Source organism: Canis lupus, chromosome 30 (genome assembly GCF_003254725.2).
Source record: "Canis lupus dingo isolate Sandy chromosome 30, ASM325472v2, whole genome shotgun sequence".
NCBI classification, from domain to species: domain Eukaryota; kingdom Metazoa; phylum Chordata; class Mammalia; order Carnivora; family Canidae; genus Canis; species Canis lupus.
In genome coordinates this window covers 1299221-1325821 of record NC_064272.1, presented here as the reverse complement: position 1 = coordinate 1325821, position 26601 = coordinate 1299221, and the positions used below count along the sequence as shown (strand labels likewise).

The 26601-nt window shown below is 38.8% G+C and overlaps 1 protein-coding gene and 1 long non-coding RNA gene across 2 annotated transcripts in view; one reads left to right on the top strand and one right to left on the bottom strand.

The window, feature by feature from the left end:
- AVEN (apoptosis and caspase activation inhibitor) overlaps positions 1 to 26601 on the bottom strand; it is a 172946-nt gene that overhangs the window by 5152 nt on the left and 141193 nt on the right. The window contains exon 3 of the mRNA XM_025473340.3: positions 1810 to 1880. Coding sequence (XP_025329125.1) covers positions 1810 to 1880 — 71 coding nt within the window. The remainder of the gene's footprint in view (positions 1 to 1809; positions 1881 to 26601) is intronic.
- LOC112676196 (uncharacterized) overlaps positions 9833 to 26601 on the top strand; it is a 55625-nt gene continuing 38856 nt past the window's right edge. The window contains exon 1 of the long non-coding RNA XR_007407272.1: positions 9833 to 10322. This is a non-coding gene — a long non-coding RNA (uncharacterized LOC112676196). The remainder of the gene's footprint in view (positions 10323 to 26601) is intronic.

Below are 26601 nucleotides of genomic sequence, written 5' to 3'. Positions count from 1 at the left end.
AAGCTGGGGGTCACCTGCTCGGGTCTGGGTTCTGCCACAGGAACATTGGGATCATCTCGGGGAGACCGGCCTGCAATGAGTGCAGGCAGTGACCCAGAGGAGGGAACCCACGGTCCGCCCCCCACCCCAGCAGGGCAGGAGGGTAGAGGGAAGCAGTGTGGCTTCCAGCAGCCCTTCCGAAATGCTCCCCAGTGTGGCCAGATGCAGTGTGGACAGCACCTGAGGGGGCCCCGGCCCTGGAACAAAGGAACTCACTTCTCAAAAAGCGCAGTGTACTCAAGGAGCGGGGCAGAGGGCGGCAGAGCCCTGCAGGGAGCGAGACGTTCAGCACACATGGCCTCTCTTACCAGCACGCTGCGTCTTGGGGCTGTGACCAGACCCGCGTGGCCGTGTCTGCATTTTCAAGTTTGTAGAAACTCTCAACCTGATAGAAGGGGTGATCCTGAATGCTTAACCTATGGGTGTGTCACCACTTGACATCCTGAATCATGCCTCCCCACCGCCTGGGTAACCACGCACACACGGTGAGGACCTGGTCTCTGCCTTGCCTGCGCACCATTCACCTGCACCCCCCCCCCCAGCTCCCCAGACAGAAGGACCCTGGGGCGTGCTGGGGTCTGGCTGCAAGTGTCCAACTTCCTCTGCCCTCTTTTGCATCATGTGCAAGGTACATGCTCCACAACTAAAGGAGGCAGGTGTATGCACAAGGATACAGGGAACAGCCAGCCTGTGCCTCTGAGCCATGTCCTGAATGATGGACATCTGGCTGTATCTGCTTCTGGAATGTGTGTTGTCGTCGTCTCCCCCCACCCCGGTCTCTAACTCCTGCCCATCATCCAAGGCCCAGCAGACACTGTGTGGCCTCCAGGCTGCCATCAAGTTTTGTCAAACCACCAGGTGGAGTTGCCGGGGTCCTGGAGCCTAGAACCTGACATCAAATGCCACTTTGGAAGAAGACTCCTTCGCTCAGGACCAGTCTTTCCCCTAAACGGCTAAAGCAGAAAGTCTAACATATAAAATGCGCTGAGGAGAAAAGCTTCTAATAGTCAAGTGTGAATTTTAAAGTAGGCTTAATTGGAATAATAACAATTCACTTTTTGGCTAGGTCATAAAATAACTGGGAGGTTCCTTTTTGCCTGGAGAGTCTCGTCCCCATATGTACCTGGCCAACCCTGGTGGTCTCTCACAACTGGAGCATGCAGCCTCACTGTACTGATGCCTTCTCTCCTACATGCTCTGAGGCCAGCAGCAGAAGCCAGCCTTGGTGGTTAGAACAAAGCCCCACCACCCTAGTCTTGAGGTCAATGTGCACAGAACCTTGGTCAATGTGCACAGAACCTAGTCTGGGTACTGAAAATCTGTCCCCTCTGTCCAGGAACCTTATTACTTCCTAGATTCTAAGTCTCAGTGTCCATGTAAAGGCACACTAATTGGTGAGAAAAGAACCTGCTAGCAAGCCCACTTTGCAGCTAAAGAAAAAAATAGCCTTCGATCAGATCATTATACTTTCCAAAATTCTTGTCATCTTTTTCTTTCTCAAGTAAGCAAAAACAGAACCTTGTGAGGAGGTAAGTGGGTCATGAACCAGTTTTGATGGGGAATTGATGAATTTAGTTTGGGATGTGTCCTGCCCACACATCAACTTAAAATATTCAAAGTCAACTTGCCTTCTCTCTGCCCCATTAATGGCCTTGCCAACTCACCGGGCCACCAAGCTAGGAAGCTTAGCACCACTGCACACCTTTCTTCTACCATAAAGGTCTTCAGCCTTGAGAAGAGCCAATCCACATTCAAGACAAACCATCTTACCTGTTTTGGACCTGACACTTCACCATCCCACTCTTTCTCTTCAACAAACCGGAACTGTGAGAATGAGTCCCCTAGGGATAGAAAAAAATAATATTTTATGCTGAAGCCAAAGGAAAACACTCTGTTCTCTAAATTTTCCCTTTGGAATAAAAGTGCCATTTCTGAAGAGCTAACTGTCCTGAATTCGGGGATAGCATTCAATAGAGGTTCCTGGCTTCCCCTGCCATACACAGCAATCTGGGCATGATGGGCACCTGAAAATACTGTTGGAACCTGAATTCACAGTTTCACACCATTCTCAGTAAGCCACCATCTACGTGCTTCTGGGGAGAGAACTAAACCAGCCTGCAGACATGGCCATCGACTCATATTTAGCACATTTTCATCTCATCTGCTTAATGTATGCAAGGAAATGGATATTTATGATTTGGGGAGTGGGCACAGCTGAAAAGGCAGAAGAGAACTGAAGGAAAGCAGTTCTAGGCTGACCCACAATATGACAGACTGAAACTATCTCTCTCTTTTAAAAGATTTATTTCTTCATGAGAGACACACGGAGAAAGGCAGAGACACAGGCAGAGGGAGAAACAGGCTCCCTGTGGGTAACTCGATGTGGGACCAATCCTGGGACTCCAGGATCATGCCCTGAGCTGAAGGCAGATGCTCAACCCCTGAGCCACCAAGGGGCCCCTTAAACTATCTCTTTGAGGTAAGATTATCAACCTTATCGATCACCCCAAAAGTCACCTGGTTAGAATGTCAAATGACAAATAAAACTCCAAGAATGGGCATGAGATTAGTTCATGTGAATCGTGGTGCACTCAGCTCTTGGAATAAAGGAAAACCAAAAAACAAGATCAGCATAAACAAAGCATGAAGGATGATTCTGTATAGCAAGCTTTGACACAGACTTATTTTGTAAATGCATACTTATTTGGTTATTTGTCTAAAGAACACCTAAATTTATAAGTGAAGGATTATTTCTCATTTCCCTGCCTAGCTTCAGGATCACCAAAATGTGGTCCCAATAACCCATTTACTTCCTACTTCTTCAGACTTTCTGCTTGAGTCAGCCTATCACATTCCAGAAATACTTCCTATTCCATCCTAGCCTCTTTCTGTTTTAATCCTTCCCTTTTGACTGGAAGACCCACACACAGCTACCCATTCATATTGTATTTAGACTCCAAGATTCAGGTTCAGGGCCACTTCCTCCTTTGTGATACCTCTCAGGTGGTTTAACCATAGAATCCATTCTTCTAAATTAAAAGAGGGAAAAAGAAGTGAAGAATTCACAATTAAAGAGACAAAGATAAAATAAGAATCTATACCACCCCCTTGTTTCCAAAACACAGGGATCACAATATGAACATTTAACAAGATCAAATTCAAGGCAAAAAGAACCAAGAACACTATCAGGAGAAGAGGTAAAGTTAATACTTAGTCATTGGCGAATAAATATGATCCCTCAAAAATTATGACATAAAGGATCTGAATAATATAATTAACAAGGTCTTATGTGTGACTACAGATATATAAGTATAAACATGCGTGTGTTTATTGTGATTATATCTGTGTATTTTCTTTATAAATATCTGTGCAACATTAGTTTTTAAAAAGAGCTAAAAAAAAAAAAACTATAAAAGGCCACAAAAAACTCAGTAAATCCTAAAATGTAGCAGTCCTACAAACCATATTTGCTGGTGATAAACATTCATAGCACATAAAAGCAAAGGATTAATTGCTCTTACATACAAAAAGCTTCTACAAATCAACAATGAAAATAAAACCACCAATAAGAAGAGGAAAAGGAGTGAAAATAAGAAATACCATTCTCATATGTATATACATATGAAATAAATAATATGAGTAAATTAAAAATCAATCTGGTAGATTTTTAAAACTTGGCCAAATACCTGAATGCCTTATTCAGTGTTATTTTTGGCATTCCTGAATTTTTTTTAAGTAGGCTCCATGCCCAGTGTTGAGCCCAACATGGGGCTTGAACTCACAACACTGAAAACAAGACCTGAGTTGAGATCAGGAGTTGGACGTTTAACCTACTGAGCCACCTAGGCACCCCTATGGCATTCCTGAACGTATACATTACAAAGGATGCTATGACTGCAGAGATTACTATAATATATAATCAGCACATAACAGTAACACAAACAAGGCATGCTACATGTACTGATGTTTAATATTTGAATATTCACTTTCAAATACAGATTAGATTCCAACAATGGCTAAATAGCTTGTTGCAAACCAATCCTCTTGCTGAGAACAACTTATGAACACTAGGCAAGAAGAGCTACCAAAGGAGAACATGAGTGAGAAAAGTCCCAGAAAGAAGCTAAGGAGGTAATAAATCTAACATTTAGATTTGCTTTTCTCTTTGAGACACTTGTTCATTCCCAAAGGTAGCATCAAGAAACTGAAGATCTGAGCATACAGTAACCACCTACAAGGCTGTGAAGATACTGAGAGCTTTCGCTAGCTTTATGGCTAGGGTGGACAAAAGTCACTGTTCAGGGCCCATGGATGAGGATGAGTTTTGGAAAGTCAAGGCTCTCAGATGGGATCCCTCATGACTACATCTTAGAGGTGGGGACAAGGAACAAGCCAGTCCTCACACTGAGGCAGAGCTATAAGTCCCAACCTCTGATTCTGTCTACGAGAAGCCAAAGTAAATCCTTTTTGGAGGAAAATAACATTATTTATAGCCTAAAGTTATCTCTACTATTTTTTATAACCGGTGTCCAAAATTCATTAAAAATCATCAGGCTTGGGCAGTCCGGGTGGGTTAGTGGTTTAGCGCCGCCTTCAGCCCAGGGTATGATTCTGGAGACCCGGGATTGAGTCTCACGTCAGGCTCCGTGCATGGAGCCTGCTTCTCCCTCTGCCTGTGTCTCTGCTTCTCTTTCTGTGTCTCTCATGAATAAATAAAATCTTTAAAAAAAATCATCAGGCTTATCAGGAGAAGAGACCAAAGTAACAGAAAACTATGAGAGAGGGGAGCTAGGGGAAAGCCTAGAAAAAGACCCACAGAGATTAAGATTTTAGAGTTACCAGATATGGCTTTTGTAATTGAGCAATGTAAAAATTTCAATAATAGGAAAATCTCTAAAATCACAATGACATCCACAAAGTCATCTTTGATTCAGACAAAATACACACATAAAACATACAAAGCAGAAAACGGTTGCAAAAAAATGGTATACCAAAAACATGCTTTGCTTAAAATTGAACTTCAAAACACATTTTTAAAATTCTAATAAATAAATCATATAGAGGCCAACTTTGAAAACTAAGCTTGTTAACATTTTAGACTACTAAAGAATGCCAACATCTCTAATCCTGTCACTGAAGAAGAAGAGCATTCACAGTTGTCCAAATGATGAAGCCTAGCATCAAGAGTGCTTCTGGAAAACGTTACCAAAGTTCTTCTTTCCAAAATAACATGCACAATAACAACGGTGCTCCTCCTCTATCCTGTGCATCACACACTTGAACACCCAGACCTCCTTTAAATACAACAGCACAGTCCATTAGCAATGCATTCAACCCTGCTCCTGCTTTATTCTCTTGCTGAAAGAGTTCCTCGTTTCTCACAGTAGCATGGTGCATCCACAAGAAGTATAGAATGGAAACCAGAGACCAGGGATCCCTGGGTGGCACAGCGGTTTAGCGCCTGCCTTTGGCCCAGGGCGCAATCCTGGAGACCCAGGATCGAATCCCACGTTGGGCTCCCGGTGCATGGAGCCTGCTTCTCCCTCTGCCTATGTCTCTGCCTCTCTCTCTCTCTGTGTGACTATCATAAATAAATAAAAAAAAAAAAAAAAAAAAAGAAACCAGAGACCAGTGACAGCTAACTGTGGCTGACAATGGACCAAACATGGTGAAGGATGTCTTAGGGGTCACAAGCTTTTAAAGATTGGGTCACATTCACCTGCTGTGTTCAGAAAGTAATTATGGCACAGTGGATAGAACAGAACTAGAAAGTATAAAAGGAGTACTGTACTTTCTTCCTTCTTCTTCTTCTGCCAAAGACTAATTTCATGAGTTACAAGAGGTTGTGGAACTGCCTTGTATATTTACACAATAACTGCCAACAAGACGGAGGAAGAGTCCGTTCCTGTTACACAGGCTGTGTGGAAAACAGCAGCCACCAAAATCCCGTAATATTCTACTTTGCAGGGCAGCCCTGGTGGCGCAGAGGTTTAGCGCCGCCTGCAGCCCGGGGTGTGATCCTGGAGGCCCGGGATCGAGTCCCACATCGGGCTTTCTGCATGGAGCCTGCTTCTCCCTCTGCCTGTGTCTCTGCCTCTCTCTTGCGCTCTCTCTGAATGAATAAATAAATAAACCTAAAAAAAAAATTAAAAAAAAATTCTACTTTGCAGATAAGAATACCAAAATAGCAGGCCTGCTAAATCCAATGACTGCTATTAAGAATGTAATTATTCACTGGAATTTGCTAAATAAGGGGAGAGGGGCAAATTTAAACAAAACTGCTATATTTTGAGAGTTCACGTTTTTCTTACATATAAAGTCTCATATCATTCTATTCCAGAAACAACGCTGAAGTTGGTGTGTGTGAATGATGAAAGTCATGATACAAGTGATACTGAAACATTCTGTTACATCTTAAAAGTCGACATTATTGCCACAATTTTAGAGTCAAAATTAAAGATAGAATTTTTTTCAATCCTCTAATTGTGTGAAGCAGCAAAAACATTAAAAGTTAGATATATGTGTTGGCAGCAATCTTAAGTATGCTTCTGAAAATATTTAGAAAGTATGTTTCAAGCAGTGCACAATGCTTCAATTTCTCGGTTTCCTTCAATGAAATTCATGATCATCACACAAATCTCCAAGGCCAGTGGTTAATGAGGAGAGAAATCTTCACCTAGTCTATAACCTAGTTATTATTGGAAAGGACAAGGTAAATTGCCAAGGGACAACATTACTATCAGCAGTACTGTACTCTGTGTAGTATAATATAGCAACTGCAGGATCAATCTAACAGCAGTCAGTGGGGTAAAAGGAGAATCTATATATTGTCAAAATTAAATCTACTACAGATTTTTATTAAAAAATTTCGTTTTGTTGAAATTTCACAGTTTTTTGGTATTCCAGACATCCATTCTATGAACTGATACTTAGCTTTAGTTTCAAGCTACATATGACTTAAGACATGACCATTTGGCCAAAATGTGTATTTGGCATGCCTCCAATATTCAATTAGTGACATTCTAGAAGGAATTTTAAAAATAAGGTAGCTTATGTAAATACAGCATGGTGACTGTAGTAAATAATACTGTATTGCATAATTGAAAGTTGCTAAGCGTAGCTCTTCTATCATAACAGATGTTAAGTATATGTGTGGTGATCATTTTACAATATATACAAATATTGGATCATTATGTCATACACCTGAAACTAATATAGTGTTATAGTCAATTATACCTCAATTAAAAAAAATAAGGTAGCTTTATTATCTATACTGACATGGAAAAGATTATCTCAACCGTTACGTGTTGAAAAAATCAAGTTTTAGTGCAAATAAGATATATATATGTATATATGTGCATACACATATATACACTTACTATATACACATATATGTGTGTATATATCACACACATATACTGTATATATAGTATAGTATAGTTTATAGTATATATATATAGCATAGTATATATAGTATAGTATATAGTATATATACTATATACACACACATATATGTGTGTATATATCACAAGGATACTAATATATGCAAAGATATAAACTGAGACAATTATATACCTATTTTAAGAATTTCTCAGAGGGTGGGATTGAAGGAGACTTCCTTTCTGCATAATACATTTTCTAGTTGAATTTTCCTTTATAAACAAGTGCATATTACTTTTGGAGCCTAGCCAGAAAGAAGTAAGGAAAGCTAGGAAAAAAAGCTGAAATTTCCTGAAGGCAAGGACCTTCTCATAGTGAATTTAAGGCAAAACATGCACAGATCTCATAGGCTGGAACCATAGATATCATTCATTCTAACCCTCACTTGATAGAACAGTAGAGAACCTCAGGTCTAGAGAGGCTCAGTGACCTGACCAAGGCCATGTGGCCAGTTAATGGCTAGTCACCAAGACCTCTTGACACCTACCATTTATTATTATACCTATAACTAATAAAGTTATTTCCACTAGGCTTCTTGGCTATCTCGTTCCCTTGAACAAAATATTTATGACATCTGATATACTAATATTTGGCACACTGACATATTTGAAAATAGGGAAACCCAAACTCAAAAATAAAGAATTCTTCATTTTAGGAATTAATTCAGGGGTTCCTTTAAATAACTACAATATGGCTTCTAAAAATAAAACTATGTTTTGTAGAACTCTAAGTACTCTGTTAATGATGGTGTTGGAGAAATAAAGGTGATATATCAAGTCCATCACTGTATTTATAATACCCAGGATTCTCACTCCGCCTAACTTCTCAAATTGGTCTAACGCAGGTCTTAGAATCAATGATGAAGTGGACACTACACTTGCTAGAATTCTACAGCACCAATATGCTTTCAAAAAACTTACCATCTAGTCCTTGATAACAAAGCTTTGAATTATCAGCTTACCCTTTCAGCCCACCAGCAAAAAAAAAAAAAAAAAGAAAAGAAAAAGAAAGTACTTAATATAATCATAAAGCTCTCCAATGGAAGTTTCAGGTGGAATTACAAGGAACAACCGTTATATGGGCAAAGAGAACCTGCTAAGACTTCCAGTTTCGACAATACACATCAGGTGTACATGAAGAGCGAGTGTGAAAGATAGAAGATGTGCCCAAGCCTAATAACACCCCTTGAAGTAATTCTGTAGTGGCAATTCCCTTAAATGACATCTGTCCTAGGTATCTGGAGCTTTTTCTCATAAAATTGGCCCAGACATCTGTGGTGCATCCTTTCAGAAACTAACTCTAGAAAGCAAGAGGAATGGATCGCTAGTTCTGGATGAATACTTCATCTTGAGCTCCATTTTCCTGGCTCTCCTTTATTTGCCCCACAGCCTTTACAATATGCCCTCAAACCAGGATACATGTCTCTGCAAACCACAGATGAACTTCACAGGCTGACAAGTTCACAAATCTTCACAGAAAGAGAATATTTCTCAATAGTCACCATGATGGCTGCTATAAAAAATGAAATGTACCTTTTTTCTCTCTGAGTTTCTCTATTCTCATCTATGAGAGAGGACATATTTGGAAGTTAAGGTGGATCCTAGGTCCACAGAGTGACTCAGCTCAAACCAAAGATGGCCTATATAGTTCAGCTCTATATAGGACATAAAAAAATCTTTGCAGGATCCCTGGGTGGCGCAGCAGTTTGGCGCCTGCCTTTGGCCCAGGGTGCGATCCTGGAGACCCCGGATCGAATCCCATGTCGGGCTCCCGGTGCATGGAGCCTGCTTCTCCCTCTGCCTATGTCTCTGCCTCTCTCTCTCTCTCTGTGTGTGTGACTATCATAAAATAAATAAAAATTTTAAAAAAATTTTAAAAATTTAAAAAAAATCTTTGCTACCCAATTTCTAGCTCCCATGGATGAACATTTCTACATGTAGACATCAAGCACTTCGACATTTACCCTAAGACAAAGCAACGGCTAACACTTTGTCTTTGTCAGGAAGATTATCCAAACCACTAAAGTGATTAATAAAAAATTAGGTTGAGCCAAAAGAATGAGAAGAAAAATCTCTCCTGCTCAACAGTGACCTATAATTAGCTTTCTCACCAGATGTGGGGCCCCAAAAGCCCCTGAGCATCAAATATCCACATTGAGCACTACATAATAAGATGTGCCTATCTTTCCAATGCCCCTAAAAAGTGGCTTCCCCAACTGCATGGGTTATGTTGAAGGAAAAGCCAAATACACTCGAGTACCATAAGAGGGTTCTAAGCTTTATGAGAGAAGGATGATGCTGACATTCTGGAATTTAGAATATAGCTGTTCCCCCCCACCCCAAAATAGGTGAGTATTCTGTGTTAACCCTGTACTATTGTGGACAATCTAGTAAAACTTCTCAGATCAATTATTTTCTGAATCAAGGCCAACAGCAAATCCTGGCACAGAATTCCAAGATGAGAGTAAATGATTACATGTGGCAGAATAAAGAAGAGAAGGACCAATCCTCAAATGGTCAATGGAATCATGAGATGTTAGAACTGACCTGTAGTAAAATAGCGTATCCATTACAATTAGGTCTGGCTGTAACAAAGACCTGAGAATTTATGTCTTAAGCAATATTAGAAGTTATATTTTGTCAACTAAATGAAGTCGAGACTTAGGCAATCAAAGGCTGGTATGGTGGCCCAGGCTCCTTCCAGGTCATTGCTCTGCAATTCCTATCAAGGCCCTTCTTGTCATGCTCCAAGATGATGACCAGAGCTCCTGCGATCCCATCAAAATTCCAGACAGCAAAATGGAAGAAGACTTGAAGGGGCAAAAAGCATGCATCATCTGTCTGGTATGTTTTCCCAGAAACTACCATAGGACTTTTCCATTTATTTCTCTTTGGGTCATAAGAGTATCTTATTATCAAGCTACAAGGAATGCAGGATAATTAATTTCTTCCCAGGTGGCCATGTGCCCAGTTAAGAATCAGGGGTTTGAAAGGAAATAGAATAAATGAATGAGGTGGGGAAGCAAATATTGATGCTTGAATAACATGGTTTTGAACTGTGCAGATTCACTCATATGCAAATTTTTTTGATAAATACAACACCATAAACGTATTTTCTCTTATGATTTTCTTAACATTTTTTCTCTAGTTTACTGTATAGTAAGTAATGTATATTATACATTTAACACACTAAATATGTATTAATCAATGGTTTATGTCATCAGTAAGGTTTCTAGTCAACAGTAGCCTATTAGTAGTTAAGTTTGGGAGGAAATCAAAAGTTACACAGGAATCTTCAACTGCATGGGGGGCTGGCACCCCTAACCCTGTGTTGTCCCAAGAGTCAACTATACTCTCTCTGAGAAATTACCAGAAGGTCCTACTCAAGGGTAGTTAGTAAGGGCAAGTTTCTAATGTAGTGTTTGTGCTCACTTTAATGTGAGTTGTCTCCAATCGCTTTTAATGAAATACATGTACCTCCAAACTTCTCAAATTATAGTTAAAATTAACTTTAGAAAATTAAAAAAAAAAAAAAGAAAATACATGCCTTTTCAACTTTTCCTCCAATTCTGAGAGGAGGTGTTAGATAAATTTCTAGTTTCCAGCATAATACAAGAACTTTTCACCAAAATAAATACAAGACATGCATACTGTTTACTACCTTTCTCAGGGAAAATGGGAATATGTGAAGTTAAACAACAATAACTTTAGGAGTAACCATTAATTTAGTAATTTTTTTCATTGTTTCATATATTTTTCAGCCCAATTATGTGCCAAACACTATTGGGTGCTAATAATATAAATAGATAAGACACACTCGCTGCTGTCCTTGCTCTTGAATTCTGAGCTAAACAAATCAAGAGGGGACTACAAGATAGAGAAAAACATAAAATTTAAAGTAAATGTATTTTTTTAAGATATTATTTATTTATTCATGAAAGACACAGAGAGAGGCAGAGACAGAGGCAGAGACAGAGGCAGAGAGAAGCAGGCTCCATGCAGGGAGCCCCATGTGGGACTCGATCCTGGGTCTCCAAGATCATGCCCTTGGCCAAAGGCAGGCGCCAAACAGCTGAGCCACCCACGTGTCCCATAAAGGAAATTTAAATTCCTTCCCCAAATCTTTAGAAGAGTTTGCACTCTCCCTTTCTTGTTTTACACATATAAACACATAATGTTATGCTCATGGTGTTGATTTACTTAAAAAAGATTCAGTACTTATCTGTACTTTATTTACAGCCTGACACCCAAAAGTTGGTGCAAACCATCACACAAAGTTTCCAGGTCAATTGCCTGAAGTAGACTGTCCTCTAAGACATCAACAATCTTACAATGACACACAATTCACTTCCCAGATGAGGAAGGAAAGCTAGACCAATGCCAAACTATCATTATCTACAAAAATAGCCTCACATCTGTAGAATGATGCTCAGATTCAACACACATACACACACACACACACACGCACACATACACCCCAGTATAGCAATACAGAAAAATGCACAATCCCACTAGTACAGTGATACTTTCCCTTCCAAAGATCACTTTGAAACTTGGTGATGTAGTCTCACAACAGAGTTAAACTTTGCTTAATTTCATGGTCTTCCACTGTTCTTTATTATTTCATTTTCTTGTCTACACTAAGTACTTTTTTGAACGTCAATCTACTCTAATTATTACTTATGTCTCTCAAACAGTATTTTCTACCTTAATCTGCTCAATTTTTCTTTTTGCAATTAAAAGTTCTCCACAAGGTTAATGTTAAATAACTAAGTCTCCAAACACTGTAATCCCCTGATGAAACAGATGGTTCAAAGCATACCTTCCAGAGGATACTGTGGGGGTTGTTGGGGAAAATGTCTGAACAACTTTCTATCAAGAATACGAAATTGCTTTCAATTTTTTTTTTTACCTGCTGAATGTATGCCAGAGTCTCATAAATTAAGAAGTCTTACCTGTTGCTTTATCTTTGACTTGTCTGATTACCTTACTGTACTGTGTTCATTGAAACCATTTCTCTGATACTAATTGGTATCTTTTATAAAATCCAGACTCACACCTTTAACTGCTGACAGCAATTTTTCCAGCTTCTACTCTCGTTTGTAAGATTCTATATGGCCTCTTTTTAAAATCACATAAGGATTTTCCTAATAGAATTCATTTCTCATAAACACAATAGTCTCTATAAAAATCTCCAACTGAGCAGCTCTTAGGAACCACTAGTAATACCCAGGCTAAAGAGAAGAAATCTTGAGCCAACTACTTTGAGGTCAACTCAGAACCTGTGAAAGTTAGTTTTAGCTTCTCCTTCCTCTTGGTTTTCTTTTTTAAATTTTCTTAATTCTGGTTTTGAGGAATCCCTGGACTGAGTTTGGTAGGGCAGCATGAGAAGCAACACGAGCAGAAGCCTCCAGATAGAAGAAGTTTGGCCATTCAAGGAGCAGAAGGAATGCCAGTATGGTTGACGTGTAGTAAACAGTAAAGAGGGAAGATGTGACCAAAGAAAAGTTGGGTCACATTCTTCACGTGACAACATTTTCAACCAGTTTCACTGCTCAACACTGTATTCCACAATAATAACCAGGCTTAGCAAAACTCAGTCCTACTCATCTGTTAAATACATTTTGCATGAGTATACAAACACGTACTAACTCTCAAGTAACAGATATCCTTAAACTTTTTACAGATTAAATGAGACAACACAAAACAGTAAAACAAAATTTTTTTAAATAGCAGGGCCAAATTGTCACCTTCAAAACACAGAATGGAAGATACAAAAGTTCTCTTTGTCTGCATAGGGTAACAGCTCATTTTAGTTAACACTGCCATGGCTATATGCCATCTCTCTAAGCCACGCTTGAGGACCTAGAACCCAAACGTGAAATTAAGGAATTTGGGAAGCCATCTTGACTGGTAATAAGCTCAGGAGAAAATTTTGTAGGAACTCTACGAAATGGATGGGCATGGACAAATCTCCATTCCTACAAACGTGCCACTTCTAATTAATATCAGGAGTTGCTAATCTGAAGAGTGACAGAACTCCAAATAGTCAGTGACAGGAGAAGAATTATGGTGAAACAGAATAAAACTGAGGAGAAGTACACACGTCACCTAATAACATGGTAGATCCCTGTCACCCGTTCCAGGTTAGCAGGGAGGGTGCTCAGCCCTTGGCTCCCTGTTCTGACTCAGTTGCCCATAGATTCTGACCCTGGCATCTGGCATAGGCTACTGAACCCTGTCTCCTAGACTTTAGCTATTTAAGACCACAGTTATTTTGAACAGAACCTTTCTGGAAGCAGTCCCTAAATATGAACCTTGGCCTAGGTTTTGATCACATTTATTCCCAACATTCCCAGGCCAGCCATTTTATTTTGGTATCCATTTCACAGTTATTTTTTCACATAGATGTTAGCATTTATTTTTTTAAAGATTTACTTGAGAGAGAGAGAAAGAGAGAGAATGTACATGAGCAGGGGAGAGGGGCAGAAAGAGACGGAGAGAATCTCAAGCAGACTCCACACTGAATGCAGAGTCCAATTGCAGGGCTTAATCCCAGGACCCTGAGAGTCAGATGCCTAACTGACTTAGGGACCCAGGTGCCCCCGTTAGTATTTATTTTGAAGATAGTTTAGGAGTATTCAACACTGAAATGCTGCATAGTGAAGCAGAAATATGCAAACAGCATGTTCAGAAGGCTTAGTATTTGCTATTACTGAACACATTTTGATGGGCACTTTTTGGATCCTAGAATTATTTATATAAATGATAAATAGGCTTTTATTGGAAAGTCACAAGTTGCCTTGTATTTGGTAGATCTGTTTAAGTAGTGAGGATGTTGATTCTCATTATTTACAGCTATCTTACAGTATACTTGGCTTTCTTAAAATTTCTATTCTACATCTAGAAGACAGAGTGCTGAGTTAAAAATATATATATATCTGGGGGCGCCTGGGTGGCTCAGTTGGTTAAACGTCTGCCTTTGGCTCAGGTCACTATCCAGGGGTCCTGGGATCGAGTCCCAAGTCAGGCTTCCTGCTCAGTGGGGAGTCTACTCTCTCTTCCTCTCCCTCTGCTCCCCACTGGTCCCCTGCTGTTGCCCTTTCTCTCACACTCTCTCAAATAAATAAAATCTTTTTTAAAAATCTGATATACAAAAACTTCAAAATTTTAAGACAAAGTAACTTAATAAATTGAATAACTTATGGATAATACCAAAGGATTCATGAGTTCAAATACAGGTATTCCTCACTTTCCAAAGTTCATACTATGCCACTTCACATTTTCAAAAGACCTAGGCTAGTATGGTAATAGTTTTTTTTTTCCCCCTGCAAAGGCAAAAATCCTCTTCTGATTTCTTTCAGTTAGTAAAAACAGGTACTAATACAGGTCATTCAGAAAAGTGAAATGGCGAAAGAAAGAAAGAAAGAAAGAAAGAAAGAAAGAAAGAAAGAAAGAAAGAAAGAAAGAAAGAAGAAAGAAAGAAGAAAGAAAGAAAGAAAGAAAGAAAGAAAGAAAGAAAGAAAGAAAGAAGAAAGAAAGAAAGAGAAAAGAAAGAAAGAAAGAAAGAAAGAAAGAAAGAAAGAAAAGAAGAAAGAAAGAGAAAAGAAAGAAAGAAAGAAAGAAAGAAAGAAAGAAAGAAAGAAAGAAAGAAAGAAAAGAAGAAAGAAAGAAAGAGAGAGAGAGAGGAAGGAAGGAAGGTGAAATGGCATAAAGCAAAACTTTAAGTACTTCAAGCCATTTTGGCTTATGAGAGCTTTCATTGGAACACTACACTTTCGGATAGCAGGGGAAACCTGTACTGGAATCCCTTGACATACTTAAAATGTGATTGAATTTCCAAAAGCTTTACTTAAGACTTTTCAGAATCTATTGTTAAATGGTAGGAACATCAATCAATTATCTATAAAGAAACACCTGTTGTTTGGATGCTCTCAAATATTTTCAGTTTGATGATAATTTGTGTTGTATAGTCCAAACAGTTTGCTTTTCATGTGTATTTTCAAAAGTAGCAACAGTTTTTTAATGTTTCAAAGCTCAAAGTAGAATTTGTATAAGTGAACTATCAGAGGAATGTCTCTAAATCACTGGTATCTCTCTCATGTTTTAGAAGGAGAATAAGGGTAATAAACATTGGGTTTGTTTTTGCTTTCTTAAAGGAAGAATTAATCATCTTCTACATCTTCTTACTACAACTGTATGAGAAACTTTGGCTAAGCAGGGTAACAGTGGAATCTGCTTACCAAATTCCATTTGACAAGTTTTAGCAATCATTTTGACATAATTAATCAGCTTTGCTCCATTTCATGTTTACTGTGTTTCCAGAAGATGCCATCGGGCAGAATTCAAGAAGTTAAGGGCCTAATTTATTTTAAGCACTCATCTGGTCTGGAGCTTTCCTGGTATTAGCCAGACAACATGCCTTGTTTTTATTTATTTATTTTTTTTTGTATCTACCTCTAAAGTATAAGGTCTCTTGTTAACAATAACAACAACATTACCAAATGTCAAATGGCAGTAGTTAAATAATAAATTAATACTATGGGGGATCCCTGGGTGGCGCAGCGGTTTGGCGCCTGCCTTTGGCCCAGGGTGCGATCCTGGAGTCCCAAGATCAAGTCCCACGTCGGGCTCCCGGCATGGAGCCTGCTTCTCCCTCTTCCTGTGTCTCTGCCTTTCTCTCTCTCTGTGTCTATCATAAATAAATAAATAAATCTTTAAAAAAAATAAATTAATACTATCAAATATGCAGATATTTAAATACCTCCATAAAATGGTTGGGTTTCTCTAGTGGCATGGGGTGAGAAAGCAGCAAGGAAATTGGTTTTATAGGTGGTGTATTCAAATCATGATCCAAATAAATTCCCCACAATGTCTCTTAAATATCTTTGGCATTTATAATTTATTTGTTGAGGAAACCAGATCATTTGACCTGTCAGGGTTTTGGGGGGTTCTTTTGTTTTGTTTTTGTTTTACTTCTTGGAGTTTACTGATTTGTACACTCATGTTATCTAATCTGTTCTTTTATTCCTAATATTTCCTATAACTGGTAGTTAGAACTAGAGGCTTGATCAGATTGAAATTCAGGTTTTTGGAAGGATGCTTTTAACATCAGAAAAATAATTACAATTTATCTTTTTAATTTCTTTAAGATCTTATTTATTTATTTGAGAGAGAGCAGAATGATGGGGGAGAGGGGGCAGAGGGAGAAGCAGAATCCCCATTAAGCAGGGGGCCTGATGTGGGGCTTGATTCCAGGACTCAGGATCATGCCAAAGGCAGATGCTTAACTGACTGAGCCACCCAGATGCCCCAGGAAATTAATTGAAATTTAAAAGGACAGAATCCAATTTTGGATAAAGGTATAATGTCAGCTTTTCAGGTTAGCTGAACAGGAGGAAGTATCCCAGACCTATTTTTGCCTGAAATTTTTAGGAAATTAGATTCTAAAATTGCTCATCAATAACATCACTTAGTAGTGAAATTAAACAAGTCATAACAGAGGAAAGTTTTTAAAAAGTTATTGATAATGCACAACTGTATTGTCAATGACATCATATAAAATCCAAGATGTTAATCGGCAAATTTTATTCAGATGAGAACAGGTTAGACCATAATCAACCAAGGAAATGCTCGTATACTTGTATCCAGTTTTTTTATTTGGGTTTTTTTTTTTTTTTTTTTTTTTACAGATTTTATTTATTTGAGAGAGAGAGAACGTGAGCACAAGCAGAGAGAGGGGCAGGAGAGGGAGAACCAGATTCCCCGATGAACAGGGAGCCTGATGCAGGACTCTGATCCCAGGACCCCAGGATCATCACCTGAGCCAAAGGCAGACACTTAACCAACTGAGCCACCCAGCTGCCCCTACTTGTATCCAGTTTTGAACCCATTTTGTTTTCTGAGGAAAAAAGGCAGCAAGTAAAAGAAGAGAGTCACTCTCCCTGCCACTTTGCCATCTCTGTGATTCTGAGATGGAATACAAAGAGAAGCAGATTATGCCCAAGATTAACCCAGAACTCTGTTCTAGGAAAATTCAAAAAGTAGTGCAAAATTAGAGATTTCTGAAGGGAGAATTATAACACTCTGGGCTGGATGCTTTGCAGGGCTTTATGGAATGACTCTCGTCCCTGCAGAGTTCACACACTGAAGGAAAAGAAAGGGTTCATGCATCTACCACAGTGGATCTCCCACCCCAATACATACACCACCCCAAAGTCTATAGGTTTGGTCCTTTCATTAATTTTCTTTGCTGATTATGGCAAATGGACAGGCTTCTTTTGTCTCATTAGTGCAGGGCTTCCAGCACTAAGGGAAGGGAATCTAACCCCTTTCTGTTGCCCCACAGGCCTATCTATGTCCAATGAACTATACTTATGTTCTCAAGTTAAATTTTAGTAAATGATACATATTAGGCTATGTATATATCTATAACTATCATTGTGAGGATATAATATTGCTAAAATGGTCTTTATGTCAGAATTGTAATTGAATTGTAAAGTCCTATTTTGTTATAAAATTTCAATTTGTATCACCCCTTTTCAGAGATGTTAAGATTTTCTCTTTTCCAGTGGTGAATGAGAAAAAAAAATAGCTATTTGAAATGTCAATGTTTCCAAGCCCATTCTATACTTAAAGCTGCTCAGATGTAATAAATGCTGGCACTGTTTTCCTTTGGTTTCTTTTGGGAGAGGTCCATCCTGCCGCCAAATGAGAAGTAGATTTTTTTTTTTAACAGTTATATGTGACATTTAAAAGCTGATAATCCTATTTATAGATGGTAGTTTTTCAAGGTCTCTAGAGAAATCTTGGATTATACAGTTTACATATTTTTTGAAACTTTAAAATTTTTTTCATAACTTGTTTAATACATGATTAACTTTTCCCATTCCTTGGTTTGGTTGCTGGGCCTGTGACCTCCTAATGGCATTACAGATCATAAAAGACTGGCTTCACAGTGCAACACACTTCAGCAGTGAATGAATAATCATAAACTACATCAAATTATATACTAGCCACCTACATAAAGAAAAAAAAAATCACACTGGAATGGACACCAGAATAAAATGGCAGAGACAGCATCGTGCAGAGAGTCATTAATGTAAGGGAGAGATCTTACATTTAGACTTCCTAAAGTTCTCAGAGCAGCTCCACTAATCAAGGACTATGAACCACAATGTGTGTGTGGCATGAAAGGCCAGAGGACTTTAAACAAGTAAGATCCAAGATGACTTCTTGGCTCTGACCCAAAGCCCAGAGCTCACTCTCCACTGGTCCTGCCACCCAGTGCCCAGGTGGGACTCCACAGAGGTCAGAGTAGACGGACAGCCTGGGAAAGGGCTGTCATCAACACTGCTAGACCAAGTGACTGGTTATATTTTTTTAAAAAATTTATCTGGGTCAAGAATGTTAGATTCAATTATCATATAACCCTGGTGACAAAGGGTGCCAACCCTGGTGACAAAGGGTATACAGGTAACTAGACATCATGGCTATAAAAGGAAATTCATCAACCATACTTTTGAGACTTCCTCATAGAACGAATTTGGAAGTACTCCATCTCTTTCTATCTTTCCGAACAGCTTTAGGAGAATAGGTATGGTTTCTTCTTTAAACGTTTGATAAAATTCCCCTGGGAAGCCATCTGAGACTTCAAGATACATTTCTTATTTTATAAAGTTCTAATGAAACAGCAAAGGATTACCTGACAGATTTCAAGGACACTATTCTGTGTCAGTGAATACTCAATGGCACTTTCAAAAGTGAACAAATATGATTGAGGGTGCCAGGGAAAAATTGAGATGAGCCTGAAGGATGCCAGGTCAGATCCTCAGACCTAACTTTCAAAGAGAGAGAGAGAGAGAGAGAGAGAGAGGAAGAGAGAGGAAAGAAGTGGCCACTGCAACAAAACTGGGGGTTTTAATTCAGGAGATTTATTTTGGTAAATCAAAGTATAACACACTGTGCTTGTATAGCCTGATTAAATGATCAGGCTTTGATGTCAGACTGAGTTTGAATCCTGGTCCCACTATTTAGTGGCTGTTGGTCTTTAAGAAAGTGGCTTGAACTCTCTAGGCCTCCACTTTCTTTCTGTCAAATGGGGAGAATAAGAGTTACTTGCTTCTCAGGGTTATGAGAGGTAAACAAGCTGTGCACATGAATTGCTATAACATAGCCACTGGCAAGTAGCAAATGCTTAGTGATAGTTATTGTAAATCTAATCACCGAACAGTAAGTAGAAACTATGATGCTACTCCATCCTAAGATGTTCTGTGCCCCAAAAGACAAGTCATGCCAAGGCTCTCCCAAAAATGTCACTTAATTCATCTAGAACTCAAACTAAGCTCCTGTACCAATTTTGGAAAATATCATAGCAAGGAAAAAAAAAAAAAAAACTTGTGCCATAGGACCACAAGAATTAAATGAAACTGAAAGGGTGACTGCTAAATAATTGTGATTGTTTGAAAGCTCACATTTGCTTTCTACTGTAATACATTTTTACTGTGATCTTGAATGACTGAACAAAAAGGTTAAGGTTAGAAATCCTACCTGATTAATTAATTGCTTTTAAAAACCAATCATCTATTGCCAATCATCAAGTGTTGAGCCTAAATTAGAGGGACTATGAAAAGAACTGACATTATTCTAAATGCCTTCAAAGTGCAGAGTTTGATAGTAAACAAAAACAACCTCATTATAAATTGTTCTTTTACCATGATAAAAACAAATACTAAATATTAAATTTATTTATTAAAAATAATTCTATACCACATATCCCTACATAATTTATCATCATCACAAAAAATTATTTGGATTAAGAAGGAAAATACTAATTTCAAAATTCACCTATCAATGTATCAGATTGGTTCCAATGACCAAATCAACCTCATGGTCACCTTGTTCATCTGCATAAGTCACTAATATTAATATAACCAAATATGCTTCACAATTGTGTGTTTTTTTTTTAACGGTGCCTAATCATTTGGCTCAGATTTACAGGAGGGAAAATCCACATAGTATAAGGTAACTAAATCTGAATCTAGTTTCCTTCTTACTTAGATAATAATTGAATTGATACATAAGAAAACTAAAATATGGGCACCTAGGTGGTTCAGTGGTTGAGCGTCTGCCTTCGGCTCAGGGTGTGATCCCAGGGTCTGGGATGGAGTCCCACATGGGGCTCCCTGCAGGGAGCCTACTTCTCCCTGTGCCTGTGTCTCTACCTCTCCCTCTCTGTGTCCCTCATGAATAAATAAATAAAATCTTTTTTTTTAAATAAGAAAACTAAAATATCTTCTGAAATAACATCTGATCTTCCTTTAATAGGAAAGCATTTTTTAAAAGGTGAGAATATTTTAATTATCTCTGTTCATTTCCAAGCTACCACTTTCTAAATTATAATATCAAGAAATTTAAATCAGCTAAGGGAATCTACCTGAAAAACTATAGAAATTCAGTAGAAGATTGATTTACAAGATAAATGGGAGAAAAGATTAATAACGTTTCCCACATACTATCAATAAACAACTAGCTAATGGTGGGGCAAAAGTAAAAGAACACCTACAAATGTCAAGACCTATATGAAGAAAATTCTAAAGCTGTAAAGAAGGATTCTTGTTTATCCATTTAACAAAAACATACTAAGAACTAGACTGTATTAAGTGTCTAAAGTATAACAGAGGATAGTGGTGCCCTCGAGTTCACAGTTACATAAATAAGCAATTATAGAACATACATTTATGGACATAATGTCTTAAGGGAACATGGTGTATATGTGTTTGAGGGGTCAGGGATTATTAATTTAGGCTGGACACTGTCAGGTGAAGGTTCCTAGACAAGGTGATGCCTCACCAGAAAGATGACAAAGAGTTGGCCAGGCAAAAAGCCAGGAGATTGTAATTCAAGGCAGAGCCAAAATCAAAAAGTGAGAAAATGCTGGAATTATGGGTACCTGCATGCAGTTTCATGTTACTAGAGCATACAATTTGAGGGTGGAGTCATGAAAGAAAGAAAAGGTATAAATGGAAAAATAACAGTCCTGGATGAAATCTTACAACTATAGAGAAGTCAATTCTCTTTTAAATATTTATATTCAAAGCAATTCTAATCAAAATCCCAATTGTGGGTAAAGGGAGAATTTGTTAACTATTCTCTTATTTCATCTGCAAGAATAAATGCTTAAGAACAAGACTTTGCTGAAATTTTTTAAATAGAAAGAAAGAATGAATCTTACGAACCAAATCAAAATACTAGACTCTGAGGTTACAGTCATTAAACAGTACAGTCCTGACAGAGGAATAGGAAAATAGAGTACAACGATTTGTTGTTCTCATCATAAATGTCAGCTCCATTGCATACAAAGTTATATTAATGGAAATGTACACTGGAAAAGTCTTTTTAAAAAAATAGGGCAGTACCTATCAAAACTGACTAAAGTAAATCTACTTTTAGAAATCAATGAATGTATGTGAGCATTACTTATAAAAATGAAAAACCAGAATCATCCTAAATATCCATTAGAATAGCGGAATAACTCACAGCATATTCCTAACATAGCACCGCACAGCCATTAAAAAGAATGAGACAGGCCTGCATAACTAACACAGAAGAACGTTTGTGATGCATTGATGAGCCAAAAGAGCAAGTTAGGCAACACCGTTGCACCAGGGGTCCCCAAGACAACTTTCAGATTCAGTAATTTGCAAGAAGGACCTCATAGGAGGTGGCTACGATTTATTACAGCAAAAGAGCATGAATCAAAATGACTAGGGAAAAGGTAGCAGCAAGTCCAGAAGTACAAGTTCCCGAGGGTCCTCTCCCAATGGAGTCCCACAAGATATGCTTAATTCCTCCAGCGATGAGATATGACAATGCATGTAAAATACTGCCTACCAGGGAAGGTTCATTAAAGACTAGGAACCAGGGGATCCCTGGGTGGCTCAGCGGTTTGGCGCCTGCCTTGGCCCAGGGCACTCTTCTGGAGTCCCGGGATAGAGTCCCAGGTCGGGCTCCCGGCATGGAGCCCGCGTCTCCCTCCTCCTGTGTCTCTGCCTCTCTCTCTCTGTCTATCATAAATAAATAAATAAATCTTAAAAAAAAAAAAAAAAGAAAAAGAAAAAAGACTGGGAACCAGAGTTCTTACCAGGGACTGATCACATAAGTACTCTACCTAGCCTGTTCCAAAATTCCAGATACACAAAAGCAGGGCAGGTGTCCAACATAAACTATATTGTCCATAAAACAATCTAGATATGGTGAGTCACTCCAACCAGCTCTGGGAATGATGAGAATCCTCCCAAGAATCCTCTGAGTTCCCAGACACCAGCCAAGAACCAACCTTGCAAGCAGGCCTTTCTTTGGATAAACGGTCTCAAGCCTGCTGTGACCATGAAGGGTAAAAACAAGCCATATAATGGGAAGATCTATTTAGAGTTGGGACAACTAGGTTCTAGTTTCATCTTAGACAACTCCAATTTCTCAGCTGTCAAACTCATTCTTTCTCTCATACACTGGCTCAACATTCATTGATCACCTCATAGAATCCCAGATGTGAGTTATACATACAGTGGTGAATAAAGCAAAATCCCTGCTCTCTTGGAGCTTGCATTTTATACACACAAGATAAATACGTAATGTGTCACGTGGCGGTAAGTGCTGTGAAGAACAAAGCATGATGAGAAGAGCTGGGTCTGGGAAGGAAGGGGAGGCATGATTGGCATTTATTATAGAGTTGTCAGGGAGGCCTCTCTGATGGGTGACATTCTGCATGGGCCAGAAAGGAACAAAGGAGGGAGCTTGCAGATTCCCAGAGGAAAAGCATCCCAAAAGGAGGGGAAAACATACGAAGGCCATGAGAGGATACTTCTTCACACACCTGAGCAACAGCAGAGTAGCTAAAACCATGGAGATTTACCTTTTTTCACAGGATTGTTTGAGGACCTAAAATCAATGTGTAAATGTACTTTAAAAGCCACTCTGGCATTTTTATTAAATACCATCTCAGGGAATTTATTATCTATAGAAAATACTTTTGGAGTTCTTTTTTCCTATTCTGGTAACTCAAGTAAGATGTACTTTTTTTTTTTTTTTAATTTATTGAGAGAAAGAGAGCATGGTGGGGGAGGGGCAGAGGGAGAGAAAAACTCAAGCAGGCTCCACACTGAGCCTGGAGCCAGACACAGGGCTCGATCCCATGACCATGGCCCTGAGATCACCGCCTGAGCCAAAACCAACAGTAAGACACTCAACTGCCTGTGCCACCCAGGCACCCCAAGACACACTCTTACAGATATTCAAGAGATCCTTTTATATATACTTGAAAATACACCTTTTGGCAAATAATTAGTGACTGTTTTATATTTCAAACATTTTCCAGATTTCTAAATAAAAATATCAAGAGTATATTTTATGAACAAAACTATAAAAATGGGCATCTTTTGACTGTTGCCCTACAAAGACTTCAGATAATATTAAGCTCCCGCTATCCAAATAATGATAGCCTTTTAATCTAAGTATAATGAAACCATTTGTAACTAATACCAAGATCATTTCTGTTAGTATCCAGATTTCTGACGTGTATAGCCCTCTCCATTTTTAGCTTATGAAGTCTGTTTTGTTGTTTTTATACACATTGTGAAATGAGCTGAAAACTCTAAAGTAGTATTAGGCTCACTAAGAAGGTCATGTTGTCCCTCAGATTTGCTCTCTCACATACCGATCAATGTAAATGTTAAATCATCTATCTCTACCTGTTCCTCATCCCATTCAACCCAAAGGGTATGAATGAATTTCTGCATGGAAAAAAAAAATCAGCATCCAGCATGTTTTCTGATCCCATTACATTTTCTTTACTTTTATTTTCAAAAAACACTAAAGTATTATTCTACAGAGCTATGATTTAAATGGACAAATGATATGCAGAGTAATTTGAATTTTACAAGTTTTCTATTTTGCTTTCCTGTCAAAGTTAAAGCAAATATGTGCACACTGTGGTTTTAATCTTTGGGTCATGTCCTTTGAGGCTGACAAAGCAGCTGTGGTTCCTTTTCTCCCCACACACGTGTATAGAGAATGTGGCATACAATTTGGCCAGGGGTGGCGGGGCGGGGGAGGGCTGGTCACAAAGCCTGGTTTTGAAAGTGGTGCACAAATGTGTTCTCCTCATAGTGTGGCGGCATGGCAAGGTGGCTACTGACTCAGTGTTTGGCGCAGAAAACCACTCTGCCACAAGGTATCAGCCCAAGTTCCCTTCGCAGTGCGCCACACTGATCCTACTCTGGTGCTGGTAAGGCATCACTGACAGCACCTAGGTTCTTGTTCCTTGATACTGCAAGTTTTTCCTACTTCTTGAGAGGGGAAGAAAGGGGGTAATAGAAATTATTTGTTCAGCAGTTTTCCTGAGGCACACAGTAATCTGACCTTTGTGGGGGATCCATGCCACCTTGCTCCACAGAAAGCCAAAATCATTTCTGAATTTCACAGACAACTTCACTAAAGTAATTATCTCAAGTGTACATGTCGGAGCCAGTTCTTTTCACCATCACATACTTCTGGGACGAGTGCAGTGTCTGGCACACAGTAGGCAGGAAATTTGTATTTGCTGTATGGATAATGCGTAAGTCTATGCATTCAAGAATAAATAAGCAAATGAGCAAATACATAAATCAGAGAATAAACCAGCAAACAAATGTAAGTGGTCTAGGGCACACAGAGGGGGTAGAAGATAGATAAAAGCATTAAACGTGTTATTTTCATGAAGCTTGCCAAGAACATAGGGAAGAAACAAAATTCAGAAAGGCATGTGCCCTCAGAACTTCATAGTCAATCACAGACCTTAACTAAGAACAGGTGAGAAGGAGAAGACACAGAGACCACAAATTGGACTTTCTCTTACACTGCCCTCAAAACTGGAGAAAAATTAAAAGAAACTTTCTCGGGGGGTGGGAGTGAATGGGTGACGGGCACTGGGGGTTATTCTGTATGTTAGTAAATTGAACACCAATAAAAAATATATATATATATATATAAAAAAAAAAAAAGAAACTTTCTCAAACAGATCTCAAAATGGAGAGATCTCAAAATGACAATATTCTAACAATTAGCACCATCCAAGGCAAGTACATGGTGCAAGCTTATGAGGTGATGAGCTACAAACATGATTACTGAAAGGGAAAAAAACTCCTACAGCAACTACTTTTTGACAAGAGCACCAAGAACACACAATGGAGAAAGGATAGTCCCTTCGGAAAATGATGTTGGGAAAATTGGGCAACTAGGTGCAAAAAAAACAAAAAACAAAACAAAACAAAACAAAACAAAGGGGGGGGGGAGGAAGGAAAAGAGAAACTGGAACCTTATCTTATACCACTCACAAAAATTAACTTGAAAATGAGTCAAAGACTTAAATGTAAGACCAGAAACCATACAACTGCTAGAAGAAAACAAAGGAGAGGGGACACCACGGTGGCTCAGAGGTTGAGCATCTGCCTTGGGCTCAGGTTGTGATCCCAGGGTCCTGGGATCAAATCCCACATCAAGCTCCCCACAGGGAGTCTGCTTCCCCCTCTGCCTAGGTCCCTGTCTCTCACATGAATAAATAAATAAAATCTTTTAAAAAATAAAAAAGAAAGAAAAGAAAACAAGGGGTTAATATCTAAAACTTATTTTTTAAAAATCCATACAACTCAATAGCTAAAAAGTAAATAATTCCATTTAAAATGCGCAAAGAACATGCGCATATGCATCTTTCCAAAGAAGATAGGCAAATAGCCATCAGGCATACAAAAATGTTCAACATAGCTCATCATCAGGGAAACGTAAATCAAAATCACTGTGAGATAGCACCTCACACCCATCAGCATGACTACTAGCACAAGAGATAACACTGATGGTGAGAAAGTAAAGAGAAGGCTTATCCACTGTTGGTAAGAGTATAAAGTGGTTCGGCCCACTATGGAAAACAGTATGGTGGTTCCTCAGAAAATTAAAAATAGAACTACCATTTGACCTAGCAATCCCATCCCCAGATATGTAGCCAAATGAAATGAAATCAGGATTTTCAAAGACACATCTGCATACCCACGTGCACTACATACAGCTTTATTCACAAGTCAAGATCCAGAAA